Source organism: Antechinus flavipes, chromosome 4 (assembly GCF_016432865.1).
Source record: "Antechinus flavipes isolate AdamAnt ecotype Samford, QLD, Australia chromosome 4, AdamAnt_v2, whole genome shotgun sequence".
NCBI lineage: Eukaryota > Metazoa > Chordata > Mammalia > Dasyuromorphia > Dasyuridae > Antechinus > Antechinus flavipes.
This window is the reverse complement of record NC_067401.1, coordinates 44712741-44729854: the sequence shown is the minus strand read 5'-3', so window position 1 is coordinate 44729854 and position 17114 is coordinate 44712741. Positions and strand designations below refer to the sequence as shown.

Here is a 17114-nt window from a genome sequence, read left to right as displayed (position 1 = left end):
AAATTGAGATATAGAGACTAAGTGACTTTGTCAGGGTCACGCTGCTTGCTAATAAGTTTCTGAGACTGGATCTGAATTCAGGTTTTCCTTATTCCAGCCCCAACTCTCTATCTATTGTATCACCATCTATTATTATAGTTCAAATGCCTGTGATTTTGTCAGTCTGGGTTAATTTCTACCAAAGTATTCTGAAATTTCCCTATGCTGTAGGAACCGATTTATGGATTTGTTTAGTCATTTTCAGTTGTGTCCAATTCTCTGTGACTCCTTGTAGGGTTTTCTTTAATAAAGATGCTGAAGTGGTGTGCCATTTCCTTCTTCAGTTATTTTGCAGATGAGGAAACTGAGGCAAACATGGTCAAATGTCTTGCCTAGGGGTATATAGCTAGGATTTTAACTTAGAATTTTCTCAACTGATTAAGGTGTGTGGTCTACAGGGGGCAGTATAATTGATTCAATTAACCCCTCAAATTACATAGGTATATACAGAACAGAGATAAATGCCAGGTAAAACAGCACTAAAAGTTAAAAGAATGAGGGAAGATTTAATGTAGGAAGTATTGGAGTACCAGGATAGGAATGGGGTTTTATCCTCAGCCCCATTAGTTATCTCTTTAAATTCAATGGATTCCATGTCATTAGAATATCTGATAAATATCTAGATTTTCCATTAAAGAGACACTGTTCAATATAGAAGGACTACAAACCTCCCTGAATTTGAATGTAAATTATTATTTTTTAGGTCTATTCCACCAGCTTTACATCAATATATCTGTGATATCATCCAGAGTAGGTCTCTTCCAATAATCTTTTATAGAGTTTGTTAGCTCCAATTAGTGATGGGAACAGCCCACAGAATAGCCTCTGTACTTTCAGAAAATTGGACAAATTAATTCTTTAAAAAATAACTAACTAAACAAAAAGACAAGTAAATAAATGTCTGTTGATTGATTAAACGTACCAGCTCTACTCCTAGTGGATCAACATTAACAACAGCAATACCATTATTAATAGCCATCATTCACAATTCTCTAGTTATAGCTCTTTTCCTTTTGGGGAGTTGCCAGTTCAAGCATTATCTCTCTCTCTCTCTCTCTCTCTCTCTCTCTCTCTCTCTCTCTCTCTCTCTCTCTCTCTCTTTCTCTCTCTCTCTCTCTCTGTCTCTCTCTCTCTCTCTCTCTCTCTCTCTTTCTCTCTCTCTCTCTCTCTCTCTCTCTCTCTCTCTCTCTCTCTCTCTTTCTCTCTTTCTCTCTCTCTCTTTCCACTTATAAGTGAGGAAGTTGAATGGTTTAAATGATTTTGCCTGCAGTTCCAAAGCTAATATGAGACAGAACTGGGTCTTAAATCCACGTCTAACTTTAGGGCCAATGGTTTTTTTACTCTGAATTCCTATACTTCATGATACAGCAACTGTAATTATTTTGTGGCATGAAGATATAACTTTTTATATTTCAAATTCGTATGTCCAATTGAATCTCTTCAAAAATTCTTCCAAAATTCTAATTATCCAGAATTCCATTTAAGAAAGAAAATACCACTACATCTACTTTACAGATGAACAAAATAGGCATCTCTGGTAGTGGTTTATTTTTTTTTCCCTTAGTCCTATTTTTATAGTTTACTCAAGACTGGGAATCATGACAGTAATATCCTGGGCTCAGTAGTCCATGCAGAGAAGGGGGACTTTACCCTATCTCTGAAGAATTCCAACCAGTTACTGAAGCAAGTTATTCCTTTTCTGAAATCATGCTGGTCATCCCCCTTCCAAATAAAGTCCCTTGCCTTTTCTTTGTTTGAGTTCTTAAAAATAGTTTCTAAATATTTTAACCACAACTGAATCAAAACTAACCAGTTTGTAATTTCCTGGTATGTCCCTATGGCTTTTCTTTTCAAACAAATGAAAGAAAAAGATTTTTTTAAAAAATGGCATTATGTTGGCTAGTTTCCAGTCTTCAGGGGTTTCCACTGAACCAAGCTGGAAAACGTCTGGGAAAGTGGTTCTCATTTCTTTTCCAGCTTCCTCCTGTGGAGATTCTGGATCATTCATGGTTATAGTTGTGATGTATTATCAAATTGCAGGATTCTGAGTGGTTGAAGAAATAGCTATCAGCACTCCCCCTCCTTTCTTCTCTGCGATATTTCTTTGTCTCTAATTCAGTCAAACGTATGGTATTTGAGTAGGTCAGAGAAAGAACTCTTCAGTCTTCCTAAAACTGATTTCTAATCAGTGAGGGGCGAAATGGATCCTGGACTTATAGAGTCAGAGCTGGAAGGCATCTCAAAAATCATCTAGTCCTTTCTACTTTCTTATTTTATAGATGAGGAAACTAAGTTCCACAGAGATGAAAGTGAAATGCATAATAAAGCCACATAGGCAGGAATAGAGATGAGATGCAAAGGTCTTCTGAATCCAAATCAAGCAACTTTCACACTGAAGCACTATTTCAGCTTGGGATTTTTGGTGAAATTTACTAATTAGAAAGCAAAACAATTAGAATTAATTTATCTCTTTTCCTAAAGACCATCACTTAATCTGTGAGTGTTCTGAATTCACCTGGAGGGAAAAAAGTGGAAATTTATTCCAATCCAAAAGCATTTATTGTGTGTGTCTATAGCTATGAATATATCTATAATTATGTCCATGTTTATGTCTATGGCTATGTCTTTGTAAATAGCTACATCTATGAATATATCTATGTCTACACATGGGTATGAATATATCTATGTCTATGTCTATGTAAATGACTATGACTATGAATATGTGCATGTCTGTGTTTATATCTATGTCTATATGTCTATATATGTGTGTATGCACATATATAGTTACTTTTACAAAAACATATGTATACGTACATCCACACAACTATATTTCAAAACTATATTTAGTGGGCTGTCTCTTTATATAAAATAGCTAATCACTTGTGGATGTATTTCTTTTTTAAAGATACCATTTTCTTTTGCTGGTTTCATTTCTTTTCCAAGTTACATTCTCAGATGAAGTAAAATATTTTAGAATATACTTAAGGGTTATGGTTTTTGACAGGCAAAAATAATATATGAATATATGTTATAAATTATATAGTATATATTACATATGTTTAAAATACATTATAAATAATATATGAAGTAAAAAGGAATTGACATTGTAGGAAGAACACATTAACTTTATACTATGATTAAATTGAAACATAGAGATAAAAGTAAAACACAAATGTGTCACTTCGAAAGCACAAACAATAATTAGTGGGAGCACTTACCTTGGCAAGGTAAAAACTAATTGATGAATTGCCTGAAAATTTATGTCTATGTGATATAGATACCTAGGATATATTCATGAATATACTGTTCTCTTACAAAATTCATATCACAATAAAAATGAACTCAGTTGAAACCACAGACGTAAAAAACCAAATGCAATGTAGTATTTGAACATAGATTGCCAAACTAACTTTTGTTCTCCTGTACCACATTTCTTCATGTAGCACATCCTTCTACATGTTAACAAGTTCATTTACTGGATAATGTCTAATCACATCAATCAAATTTCATCAGTTTATATGGTTGTGACTTAAGGTTTGGGATTAATGCTTTACAGCAATTGCCTAATAAAGATATCATGTTTGATTGTGTTATTATCTTCCCACAAAGTTCCATACATATCAAAAACTCATTTCCTTTGAAATTTGAAACTCAAACCTGCACTTCTCTGGGCTTAAAGGATTTCATTGTAATAACTGGTAATTAATGTAGTATAAAATACTTTGAAAAGTATAAAACATTCTAAAAATACTTAAAGAGTTTCTATTTTTTATCTCTTTTTTTTCTTGGCAAGTTTTCTACTGACTTAAGAATATTATAAGGTATTTTCATCACAACAGTGATTTGAAGAAGTAATAGAAATTTTATTATCCCCAATATATAAATAAGAACATAGGCCCAGAAAATATTTATTTATGGCTGTTAGAAAGTAAGTTAACAGGAACAGAATTGCAGACCTTTAGAGAACATTTGCTCTGATTTTTATTCGAATAAGATTCCTCTCTAAAGAAGAACTGATAACTGGTCATCCAACCTTTACTTGAAGATATGAAGGAGGGGGAACTTACCACTTGTAAAGGCGGATTATTTGATTTTTGGAGAGTTCTAGGAGGTAATAAATATTGAGAAGATGGGTCCAAACATTCAAGCTAAAAATGTGAATCTCTACAATTGCCACTTATTAATGTTAATTTTCATCCCTGGGGTAAGTAAAATATAAGTGATGCTAGACACCACAGATTGGAGTACTTAGCTTCATCTCTTCCAACTGAGGATATCTTTATTTTCCCATTTATAAAAGATGAGAGAAAGCCCATAAAAATCTATTTGTACTGCATGCCTATAGAAGAACATGCTGTCATGGCCCTGGGCCATGAAAATAGATTTTCAACGAGACCCCCAAACAGTCCAGGTATTTTGAGTAGTGATAATGAGTGAATGGATTTCACTTTGGCATCACATTGCTAAAAATATTTAAGAATTTTGTTGGACTGTGCATAAATCTTTCTGCCAAGCATAGCTCTATTTTCACAGACAAATTAAATGAAATCCCCACAAGCAAATGAAATATCCAGACAGGTAATACGTGAGCAGAAAAAGAAAATGGATTGCTGTAAAATAGCTTTAACTTGGTATAGAAGTGCAAATCTGATATCATTCTAGTAAATAAATGCCATGCAATGGTGCAGCAGAAAACTACAGAAGTAATGTAGAATTTTGAATCATGAGCTCTGGGTTTCAATCTTAACTGCCATTAGCTAATAATAGTAATAATTATTAGTATCAAATAAGTATTAATAATAATTAATAATAAAAATAATAAAACTATTCCCAACCTTTCGGGTAGAAGGTTGGGAATAGTTTTATTATTTTTATTTTATTTTTTTATGTTTCCTAATATGAAATGTAAATCAATTTTTTTTTCATCTAATATGTCTCATAAGACTTGATTCAGGCTAATTCTTCATTGCCTCATCCTTTCCACTTTTTGAGTTTGCTTTCATTTTTTTTCTTTCCATATTTCCAGCTTCCCCCCTTTTTTTTTGACTATCTAAACATATTACTAGAAAAACAACTCTTTGATAGAATTAACAATCCTCAAATAAACACACATTCATTAAATGACTAGTGTGTACAATGCATTATGCTAATCAATGGAATTATAAAAGAAAAAGAAACCGTATCTGCTCTCAGGAAGTTTACATTCTTTTGGGGGGACAAACAAAACATATGTATATAAGTATAGATAAATTATGTATAAGAAAATACAAAGGAATTTTGGGAGAGAGACAGGAGCACCTGAGGGGAATCAGAAAATATCTTATATAAAAGAGTGTCTAAAGGAATTCAGAGATTACAAGAGATCAAGATGAGACAGGAGGGTAGTTTAGGCATTAGGGACAGCCTGTGTAAAGGCACTGAGGTAGGAAATGTAATGTATACAAGGAAGAGCATGCTAGTCAATTTGGCTGAAATGCATGGAAAACAAACAGTCAACTACAATATTATCATTATCTTAAAAGATAGTATCAGAGGCAATTGGGTGCATTTTACAGAAGAAAGATCTGAATCTCAGGAAGGCATGTGACTTATTGACAGAGTCAGGACAGGAAGCCAGGTCCCCCCACTATGGTCCATTTTCTATATATGTGTTTTTGAGAAATCAGATACTTTTTGTACCCTTTTGAGACCTCATGTTTCTAAGGAAGTATTAGTGTGAAGAGGTAGCCCAATGAGCTAAGGTACCATTGAACTATGGGATCATGAAACAATGAATTGCCTTGGATGCAGAGGTTCTTAAATGTATCTCATGAACTCCTCTGATTATCTGCTAGAGCCTAAAGGACACTTCTCTAATGTTTTTAAGTATATAAAATAAAATAATAAAAAGATGGCAAAGAAATAAATTATATTAAGATAACCCAATTGGAAAAATAAGAGAATCAGTGGATAGCTGTAGACCTTACTCTGCAGGAGCATATCTAGGTTTCATGTCTTCCTTATGTCCATCAGAAACCCCATCAACCATCCTACCTTCCTTTCTATCTCCCTTCGTTGCTCATCCTTATGTTTGATATTCAGCAGTTGGTATTTAATGAGTTTCCCAATTAATGGCTGGGTAAGTTTCTCTCCTGCAGTCACGATGGCTCTTGCTGCATTTACTACCTGTGGGGACAGAGAGATGATTATGGCAGGAAGGAGTCATCAGCTGAATGAACAATGGTACCATATTTCCCAAGATTCCAAGAGAGAATGAACATTTCTATTTCATGATAATTGATTTTTTTTTAAATTGAGAATAATAATTCATAATTACATAATATTTTGTAGTATCCAATGTTTCCTGCCTGACACCACAATGACAGCTGAAGAATTATGGAATATACCACAGAGTCGTGACATAGTATAACTGTAAAATCATAGTGGTAAGAGAAAGGAAACAAGTATTTATTTGGTGTCTACTATGTGCCAAGTACTGCACCACATACTTACTCTCTCTCTCTCTCTCTCTCTCTCTCTCTCTCTCTCTCTTTTTCTCTCTTTCTCTCTGCATACACACACACACACACACACACATACACACATACACACACACATCTGCATCAAATGTGATGCTGTGATCTGAACAAAGTAAAATTGCAGCAACTCAAAAGAAACATGAGATGCACAGATTTAGATATCTCCATTCCAAAGGCCCAAAGGGACTATTTGTGTCCAATCTATGATAAAGTCTTTTGAATGTGTATTGGTCTAAACAGTCATAGTTGGACACACCGTATCCTGACCCCAATATAGTTGCCATTTTGGTCCTTTTCAAGCATGAGAGACAACCACTAACCAAGCACATACACAAACTCATCTATACACACATCCACATATATGCATCCACACACATATATACTTGTGTATATATGTTTGCACATATACACACACATTTTGTTATTGATATTTCATCATTTTAGTCACATCTGACTGTGACCTTTTGGGGGAGTTTTTTTTTTTTTTTTTGCAAAGATATTAGAGTAGTTTGTCATTTCCTTCTTCAGCTCATTTTATAAATGAAAAAAACTGAGGCAAACCAAGTTAAGTGATTACTTACATAGGGAGTTTCCTATGCCTAGTATATCAAAGGCTGGATCCCAACATGCTCTTCCCCACAAAAAAAAAAAAAAATCTTTCAGGGCATAACTTTAGTCAATAAGGAATTGGATAATGAACTTGGAATTAGGAAAACTTAGGTTCGGATTTCTATTACCTCCGTGACTCTGGGCAAGTCATTAAATTTCTGTGCCTCAGTTTCCTCAGGAATGATGGTTTCTAAACTTCTTTTCTGCTCTAAATTTATGATCTTATGAATACTGGGATTCAACTATAAAACTCAAATAAAAAAATACACATAAAATGCTTTGTAATCATAAATACTATATGAATATGAACTATCCTTATTATTCATGGATTCAAAGAATGTGTGAACAGAAACCTTTGAGATAACTCACTGCAGTGTATGAATTAAACAAAAATTCTAAATTAGCCATATTATTTGGCATCTGAATTCTTTTCCAGTCAGTTCAGAGGCTTCTCCTTCTGAGGATGGTACCAGATTGGTGCAGAAATAAGAGGTACAACTTTCATTCTTCTAGTTTTTAAGAAATTAATTTAATAAAGCAGAAAAGGCTGTTATTTTCATTTTAAAAAAATACAAGAAGCCAGAATTTCCAACTGTACTTTGTTAGTTCATGGTATAGAATATGGTTTTTATAATGATGGGAGTAGTTGGATTAGCCTCTTTTTTACATATTGGGGACCAAATTCAAGTGAGAGATAAAAGCATCCTGGAAAGATTCTGTGCTTATGGGCCTTCCCTTCCCCCCTTGCCTTGCTATTTAATGCTGATCCTGTTGGTATGTAGCCTAATTGGGGTGAAATAAGGCTATTGAGTTTTCTTTGGGTGACGACAGTACTAGGAACATACAGCTGCATTGTCCAGATGTGTGGCATTGACAGCCTGGTTTATGGCTGTATTTTTTACAACTTGTTTCCACTGCATTTCATACAACTCACTAACATCTGGGCCCTTTTCCTCGGAGTCCCATAACCACTTTATTTACTGCAAAAAAAAATAATCGAATAAACGTTTAAAATACCATAAAAAAGTTGTTACAAATTTCTTTCTGTTCGTGTTATCTTCTTACCAACATTCATTCACTGTCAAAGAGCAATCTTGCTTGTAGCAGTTTTTCTACTTTTATTTTTAAGTAAGCATTAGATATATTTTATAAGATCGGGATGAATTAGGTGTTACTAAAATGCTCTGACATGTTGCTTTCCACTTCCCAATCCTCCCCCACAGCCTGCTCCCAGCCCCTCAGAGCAATTACACGTGGGCACATATGGTGTCAATTTTACCCACGTCAGGCTCAGACACAATGACCAGGCACACTGCATCCCCCTGAACTGTGTCTTGTCTGAGATTTGTACCAGCATTCAGTCAGGGCTTTCCTGACTCTTTTTTTTTTTTTTTTGCCCTGTTCCTTATGTTTTTTTCCCATTCCACCAAGAGAAATATCCAAATCAAGCACGAAAAGGAGAAAGGAGAAAAGGGGGTGATAGGTAGGGAAGAGTGAAGATATGTGTTGCCTCTAAATATAGAGGACTTTATGGATTCAACCATGCCAAAATGTAACTAGAGATCTTAGGGACCTGATTATGGGTTCATATGATGAGTTAGTAGTAGGGAAAAATCGTGGGAGGGCCTCCTTTAAAATTGAGCTCTTTTTTAAAAAAGAAATTTTTGAAGAAATCAAGAATCAAAATCACTTGAGTATGTTCTAAAAATTAGAATTCAATGACTTGTAAGATTTTTTTAGCCTTTAAATCTATTTTCCCAAGGTCTTAATAATTTGTATTTATATAGGGCTGTAAAGTTTTCAGTATTTTCCTCACAATTGCTCCTCATGAAGTAGATACTGGAAGTATCCAAATCTTCATTTTATTGATAACAAGAAACTAAGAAAAGACTTGTCTCCATTCTTAATAGTTAATAAGTAGCAGAGCAGGGCTTTGCCCCCAAGAATCTTGAGTCCAAATCAATCATTGTTTGGAAAACAAACTGATTCAATTCAAACAGTTCAATGTTTTATTTTAAAACCTTCATAACACAATATAGAAAATATTTAAGGTGAACTACGAAACATGGAGCACACCTGGTTTGAACCCCTTGAAACAACCACAGCTTCATGAAGAACAGGTCTTAGTTGCAAGGGGGTCTCCAGGGACTGGAGGTTATACAGTGCCTTGTAAAGTGAAAACCACCCACTTGGGGCTGGCCCTGAGGGAAACCTCAGGATTGGCCTAAAATGGCACTTGTAGCCATTTGCCAGGAAAGTTCAATTTCTTGCTGACAATCCTGCTGTACTGGGAAAATCTGCACTAAAGCTCAATCTGTTTGCCTTTAAAAACACATAGCTAGTTAGCTAGCTGTGAACATCTGCCTAGTGTCCAAATGGAATGGTGAAATAGTGAGGTCTCTAGGTGGTGCTACAGTCAGGAAGTTGAAAATCGGACTAATAGTTGTGGGACTCTTTTCAAGTCATTTGACTTTTTTGCCTCAGTTTTCCCAACTGTGAAATGGGGATAATAATAGAATCTACCTCCAAAATTTGTTGTGAAGGTCAAATGAAATATAGGTAAAGCACTTAGCACAGCGCCTGATGTATTCCAGATATTAAATAAATGTAAATTCTGTTCTACCCAGTGTGATAGCATGGTGAGAGTTGAAAACTTATGAAAATGTTAAAAGAGTGTTAAACATTGGAATGGTTGATGATGTGAGCCTCCCTTGCCTGATGGACCTGTACAAAGGAAATGTTTACTTATGTGTCTGGAGGGGTTGAGGTGAAGGCTCCCTGGCATCTTGGTGATGGATTGGATGTCTCTTGAGTGCTCTTCCAGGTCTGTGTTTCAATGATTCTGCAATGAATGCTAGCTCTCTGTACTGAAAATTCATCAAGCACAAGAAAATATCCTGATTGAAAGCTACTTATGGGCCACAAAGGCATTTTCTGGGCTTTCTGAAACCTATGAAGTAGATCTACAGGGAGTGCAGGGCTTAAAATCAAAATATGGCATAGTTTCAAAACACAACAAAAGCTTGTTATGGTGACAAGGTCTGATGGCCAGGCAGGGGGAAATAGGGGAGACGTAACATTGATAAATTCCTGGCAGGCTGTGATATAATGACAAAATGGATTTTCTGTGGTTGCTGGGATGAGAAAGGGAGACTGACTTAAAATAGCCTCCTACAGAATGACAGAGGCTGAGTTAGAAGAGACCTCAGATGGTATCTACTCTAGTCTATCCCAGATATGAGCAGAAATCCCATCTACAAGGCTTCAAATTGCCTGACAAATGGTCATTCAGTCTGGAATTTAATATATCCAAACAACTTCTGAGACAGCCTAGCATGCAGCTGCAGAACTGGGTGCCACATAATTGGGGTAGGGAGCAGATGGGAAGCATTGCTGTGTGAAGTCCCACTGTAAGCGGATGGTATTCAGCCACAGGGACCTGTGCCCACCTTGCTTCTGGAATAGTTCTTCCAGACTCTAGTTGAATATGTCAGTAGTTGTTGAAGCCAGATACCCCCCCCCCAAAAAAAAAAAAAAACACTCCTACAATAATGAGTGAGGAACCTTATTTATCTCTAATTTTCTTTTAAATTAAGGAAGATGGCCTCCCTTATCAAAATTGAGCTCTTTTGATAACATGGTACTTATGAATCCTTGGGAGAATGAGCCATATCATGCCATGTTCTCCCTTTTCTTTTTCCTTTACTTGCCTTTCTCCTTTCCCCTTTCTCCTTTTCTTTCCCCTTTCCCCTTTTCTTTCTCCTCTCCTCTCTTTTTCATTCCTCTTCTTTACTTTCCGTTTCCTTTCCATTTCCATTTCCATTTCCTTCCTTCCTCCTTAAGAATCAGACTGAGACAAAAGAGGTTGGAGGCAACATGTATGGCTCTTTGGAAGAGACAAACAAAAGAGGGAAGAAGTTTATCATGTAATTTCAGATGATCCCACTCTAAATATTCAATGAATTCTATTGGTTCTCATGATAAAAATAAAAATCTTTAGAGCCTCTTAATTTCCTTAATTCCTTCTTGAGAAAGGAATAAACAAAAAGGCAAGAGAAGAGAGAGAGGAGATTTATTCGAACAGTTTCTCCATAAAACAAAACAATAATGATTCACCGGAACTTATGAAGGAACAGGAACTGAAAAGTAGTGCTCCATCCTTTATTGGATATTAACTAAAAATAAATGAGCTATTTAAGCAGGAGGGAAACATGAATGGTGCATAATTAGCCTTAAAGTCACTATGACTTGGGCTCAAGTTGCATGCTGACTGTCTGACCCAGAATTTGTCACTTAATGTGTCAATGTTTTTTGCAACTTTCTTTAGATCTTAAGTTTCAGAGAAGGTGCGGGTCTATATTGATAGAGGGGGTTTCCTCATCCTCGAAGTTTCTATACTAGGGAAAGTCTAGGCTTGATTGTCATTCCTTTATAACCTTTCATTGAGTGACATAACTTTAGAACTAGAAGGAAACCTGGAGACCATCTCTAGTTGGATATTTTCATTTTGCTAATGAGAACACAGAGGGCCAATGAAATAATTGACTTGCTCAGGATGGTATAGTTATCTGTGACAAGAAGGCAAAACATGACCCACAAAATGGAACTCAGGAGAGAAGGGGGTCTTTTGAATTGTGTGAATTAGCTAGATAAAGATAGAACAAGAAACTACCATGTGAATAATGACCAAATAATCATGTAGAAGCAAATCTTGGGTAAGAACAGAGATTAAATTCTGAAAAGGTCAGATTTCTTAATACTAGTATAGACAGCAGGTTCTAACAAGGTTAGATGGGAGGCCCTCAGTTACTAGAAGCTGTTAAACTCTGATAAGAGGAGGGAAAACTCTTGTATTGACTGATTAAAATAAACACAACACAACTAAGGGAAGGGAGAGGTTTGTGTTTTATGTAAAGATTTTACTTTGGGTATGTGGGACCCAAAAGTGTATTGGAAAATAAATCTTTTCCCCTTCTTCACTGATTTGGCTCAATGATTCACATCATCTTTATTAAATAATAATTCATTCCAATATAAATATGTATTTAAAATGGGTTCTATCCCTGCCCTAGGTATTAAGCCCACCATTAGTGCCACAATCATGTTCTCTTAAGCATCCTTCCCCTCTATATATCTTCCCTACTTTACTAGCCTCAGAAACACACTCAGCGTTGCTGCATGGACACAGATTCCCATGGAAATAAAATTTAAAGGGAATAGAAAAAGAAGCAGAGGATATTTCATGCCTGTATGTCAGCTGGCAGAGTTCTTTGGCAACCTTCTGAGTCATATGTAGTGAACTGAATACTCACTTAATTTATTGCCATGTCTAATCCCAACTCCTTTATGAGCAAATTCAAAGCTGGATCTGACTTAGGGTTTACACCTGCTTATCTTGGAGTCAAGTTTAAGTCAACAAACATTTATTAAACATCTACCATCTACCAGACAGTGCACTAGAAATTGAAGATATGAAAAAAGATAAAAACAGACCCTATTCTTGGCCTAGAGTAGTCAGCAAAGCCATAACTGTATATGTGTTGTAAAGGCCACTAGGACCTTTTCCATCCTTATCAAGCGAAATGCTAACCTTTTCTCTTTTTATACAACACAAAACACACCCTACTTTTAAAGGAGACTCTTATTATGTATAATAGGCAGGGCATGGAGGGTAGCAAGATAGGTATAGTTCTTTCCTTTTAATTACAATGTTGGAAACTTCAGATCTTACACTTAAGTTGTCCCCAATTCTAGGAAGACTTTGTTGATTACAAGTCCTGCCTTTACTTCTTGATTTCTATTATCATGAGCTCAGAATGATTTCATGATTGGGGATTGAGAAGTAGGACAGTACAGAATATGTACTGGAATAGGCAAAAAAAAAGGACCTTGTTTTTATTCCAAGTTCAGCCACTCAATGGCTATATGATCTTGGTCAAACCATATAATCTTTCTACCTAATTTTTTCTGGGATAAAGAAATTGGATAATATTGTTTAAAAACATGGTTTATAAATGCTTATAGAGGAAAGAGGTGATCACAGGGAGGCAACATGGGTTCATTAAGAACAAATCATAACAGACTAGGCTTTTTAACCCATTTTGGACAAGATAAACATACTAATAGGTAAGAGGAATGCATATTAATTCAGCATATTTAGATTTCAGGAAGCCATTATCAAATCTCATCATGCTATGCTTTTAAACAAGATAGAGAATTGTATGCTTGATGATGGCAAATTAGATAGGTTCATTAAATCCAAAGAGTGTTGATTAGAGGTTTGATATAAAACTTGAAAGAATGTAACTTGTGGAATGACACAGAATTATCTCCTTATCTTTTTCTGTTCAATTTTTTTTTTATCGATGACATAAATCAAGGGATAGACAATGTGCTTATTAAAACTATTAATGACAAAAAGCTGGGAGGGTTAGCAAAAATATGAAATTGGTGGAATTAAAAGATAGGAAGTTTGAAATGCTGGCCCAAAGTTTACAATATAAAAGTGCATATAGATAAATGCAAAGTTTTGTAACAGGGTTTTTAAAAAATTAGTTGTATAATATAGTGGTGGTGGGAAATAGTGGCAAAAATATGGGTATAAAAAAGATTTAGGTGTTTTAATAGACTATAAATTCAAGACAAATTGTAGACTCCTTGAGATTGGAAGACACCTCAAAATTACTTTGCCCTAATCTATAGCGGAAGAAGAATTTCTTTTAGAAGATCGGTAAAAGCTACCAGACCTAGAAGGAATTTGAAAACTTATATTTGAATAAAAATTCATATAACATTTTGGACAGGTAATCACTCAGTCTCTAATTAAAGACAATGTGCCTGGCCCTCTTTATGCAAAGCTCTAATTTTTTCTTACATTGATCTAATGTCTGCTTCTTTGTAATTATCACTATTTAGCCTTAAATCTGAACATCTAGAACCAAGCAAAATAAAATTAATTCCTCTTTCATGACATTTGTTCAAGTACTTGAAGACATCTATGCTTCTACCCAATATATGACTTCTGCCCTTGTCGTCTTCTTCTTCTTTTTTTTTTTTTTTTTTCCAGGTTGACCTTTCTGGCTTATTCAGTTAATCCTTCCAGCATAAATATGACTTTCCTCATCACCCTTCTTTGTATGTTCTATAGCTTGTCAATATCCCTTGTAAAATGTGGCTCCCATATAAACACAACACTCTAAGTATGTCATAACCAGTGCAAGGAACAGTTTCTTTTCTCATTCAAGATTCTATTCCAGATTCAAACTAAGAAAGAAGACTTGAAGTTGTAAACGATTCAAATCTGGGCAGAATGATAGAGATGGAGACTCTTGGGATAATTTAATCTTAAATATTTTTACAGAGGAGAGAACTGAGGCAGACCAGATCTCTAGATCATAGAGCAAGGTGAACTTGATTATTACTGAAAAATGAGGAGAAAGACAGAGAGACAAAGAGAAAGAGAGAGCCAAATCTCTGACTTTTAGACTAATTAAGAGAATGAAGGAACTTAAAGGCCACTTTGTGGCCCCATTATTGGGGCCCCATTATTGAACAGAGGTAGAAACAGAGATCCAGAGTTAGTGTCAGAATAAGGACTAAGCCCAATGCTCTTAGCATCATCATCATCACCATCATTATCATCATTGTCATCATCAGCAACAGCATTGTTAACTGCTTTATAAATATTACCACATTTGACCCTCACAAAAACCACAGGCAGTAGGTGCTGTCACATCTCCATTTTGCAGTTGAGGAAACTGAGGCACTGACTTGCCAAAGTCTTGTAATTACTACTATTATTATTATTTTTGATGAGGCAATTGGAGTTAAGTGACTTGCCCAGGGTCGCACAGCTAGGAAGTATCTGAGGTCAGATTTGAACTCAGGTCCTCCTGACTTCAGGGCTGGTGTATTATCTACTGTGCCACCTTGCTGCCCCCAAAGTCTTATAATTATTAAGGGACTGAGGCCATATTTGAGTTCAGGTCTTCCTGACTGGCTCAGAATTCTATCCACTGTGCCTCCTAGTTGGCTCAATAACCAGGTTGCTGAAATTTGGCCTTCTAATTCATCTACTATGTGTTCATTGTCTTTCCCAAGTACTACCTCATGTTCTCATGGTTCAATTACTCAATTTACTTGAGTAAATGGGAAGGGAAATCCCTTGGCTCTTCCTGGGCATAATTTGGCTTCCCTGGCTTCCCATTCCATGGAGAGCAACCCAATAATTTCTTTTGAGGATATCAGAAGCCTCAGACTTTTTACTATGGGACCCCATCCCAACAGCCTCAACTTTCTTCTCCCTTTCCATACTTGAGATCCAGGGACCATTAAGCACCGAGGAGAATGGCACAGATGGGTTTTGAATCTGTTGCTACTTCTTTCCTCATTCCTTGTTAATGATTCAGTGAATCCTATCAGTTCCAGGCTCAGGATTGTCATTTCTCCCCCTTGACATCTTGTCTTATTATTTTGTTGATTGTCTAGATTTTCCAAAGTGATGGAGAAAATATCAATGATACCGATTACACTTTATAAATATCCTGTACATACTTAGAGTGAATCAATTATTAAATATATGTCTGCATTCCCCTGCTGCTGTCACAGTGATGATGCATATTAAACCAATGAAATGCCCTCATCTTTTTCATACAAACTGTGACCCAGTGATACCCCTATACTTCTGTGCTTTCAGGAGAGTGATGAAGTCCCCCCCCTTCAGTGAAATGTGGGAAATAAGACTGCTCAACTTGGACTTGAGAGTTCCTACCTATGTGACTTGGGAAAGTCATGTCACCTCTCAATTTTCTCCTCTATAAACTGAATCAGATAGGTATATAGTGGAGAGAATGCTGAACTGGAAGTAGAAAGACCAAGTCATCAAATCCTGCTTCAGATACTTGTGGGAAAATTACTCAAATTCTCCAGTTTCTCAGTATCCTCATCTGTAAAATGGGACTAATAGCAGCATCTTTCTCCCAGGGTTGTTGAGAGGACTAAATTTGATATCATACAGAGTGTCCTTTGCACATTAAATGTATCTATCCTCTACTGAGACCCAGCTCTAAAGCCATGATTCTTTAAGCTTGGGCTTAAAAATAGCACAATCTACAAAAGGAGAGAAGCAATAGTCTTTTTGAATCTTGCCTTGGTCAAACAACAGCTAGACCATTACACGTCCAGTTCTGAGTTGTTACATTTTGAGAAATAGTGGAATAATCCGGAGTGGTACATAAAGAGTATACAGAATAACTGAAGGGGGGAAGGTTGGGTTTAAAAACATGTCAAATAAGTAACAGTTCATCAGATCGTAAATCTAAGCTGAAAGAAATTTCATAAGGTTTTTACTTTTATAAATGAAAAAATCAAGGGGCCAGAGAGATCATTCGGGTAGTAATTGTCAGAAGTTACTGATCAGGTAGGCAGTCAACAAGCATTTATTAAAAACTTATTATGGACTACTACTGTGCTAAGCATTGGGTTGGATTTGGTTCCAAGTCCTTGTGAAGGCATGGGGAATGAATATAGAGAAGCAATTTAAGGAAGGCATGATGACAATTTAAAAAAATATCTGAGATATTGTCATGTTGAGGAAAGATCTGGTCTATTTAGGGACAGAGAAGGAGGGAGGAGTAGAGCTAATGCCTATGGGGAGAAGGCAAATTTCTGTTTAACATAAGGAAAAACTTCCTAACAATTGGAGCTGTCCAAACTTGGAATGGATGAGCTGCCTCCCAGGATAGTCTGCTCTTTCCACTGGAGGTATTTAACAACTGGTTGTATAATACCTCACTGGGAATGTTCTAGATGATATTCATGATCTCTTTGATATCATGAATACATGCTCTGTGTGCCATACAATTTTATTTTTTTAAAGTCAAATGGGAACTCTGAGTTGAGGATACGGTTCCCCCCACAAACAGAACAAAATGGAAAAAGGAAGTTTAA

General features: G+C 35.9%; 1 protein-coding gene and 1 non-coding gene across 2 annotated transcripts in view; both read right to left on the bottom strand.

Annotated features, from left to right (window-relative positions):
• The window catches only part of SPAG17 (sperm associated antigen 17), a 249501-nt gene that overhangs the window by 163188 nt on the left and 69199 nt on the right, over positions 1-17114 (bottom strand). The window contains 1 exon segment of the mRNA XM_051992887.1: positions 6073-6204. Within this exon segment, the coding sequence (XP_051848847.1) occupies positions 6073-6204 (132 nt within the window).
• Positions 12652-12778, bottom strand: LOC127563676 (U6atac minor spliceosomal RNA). The gene has a single exon (XR_007954113.1). It is a non-coding gene; the product is annotated as a U6atac minor spliceosomal RNA (small nuclear RNA).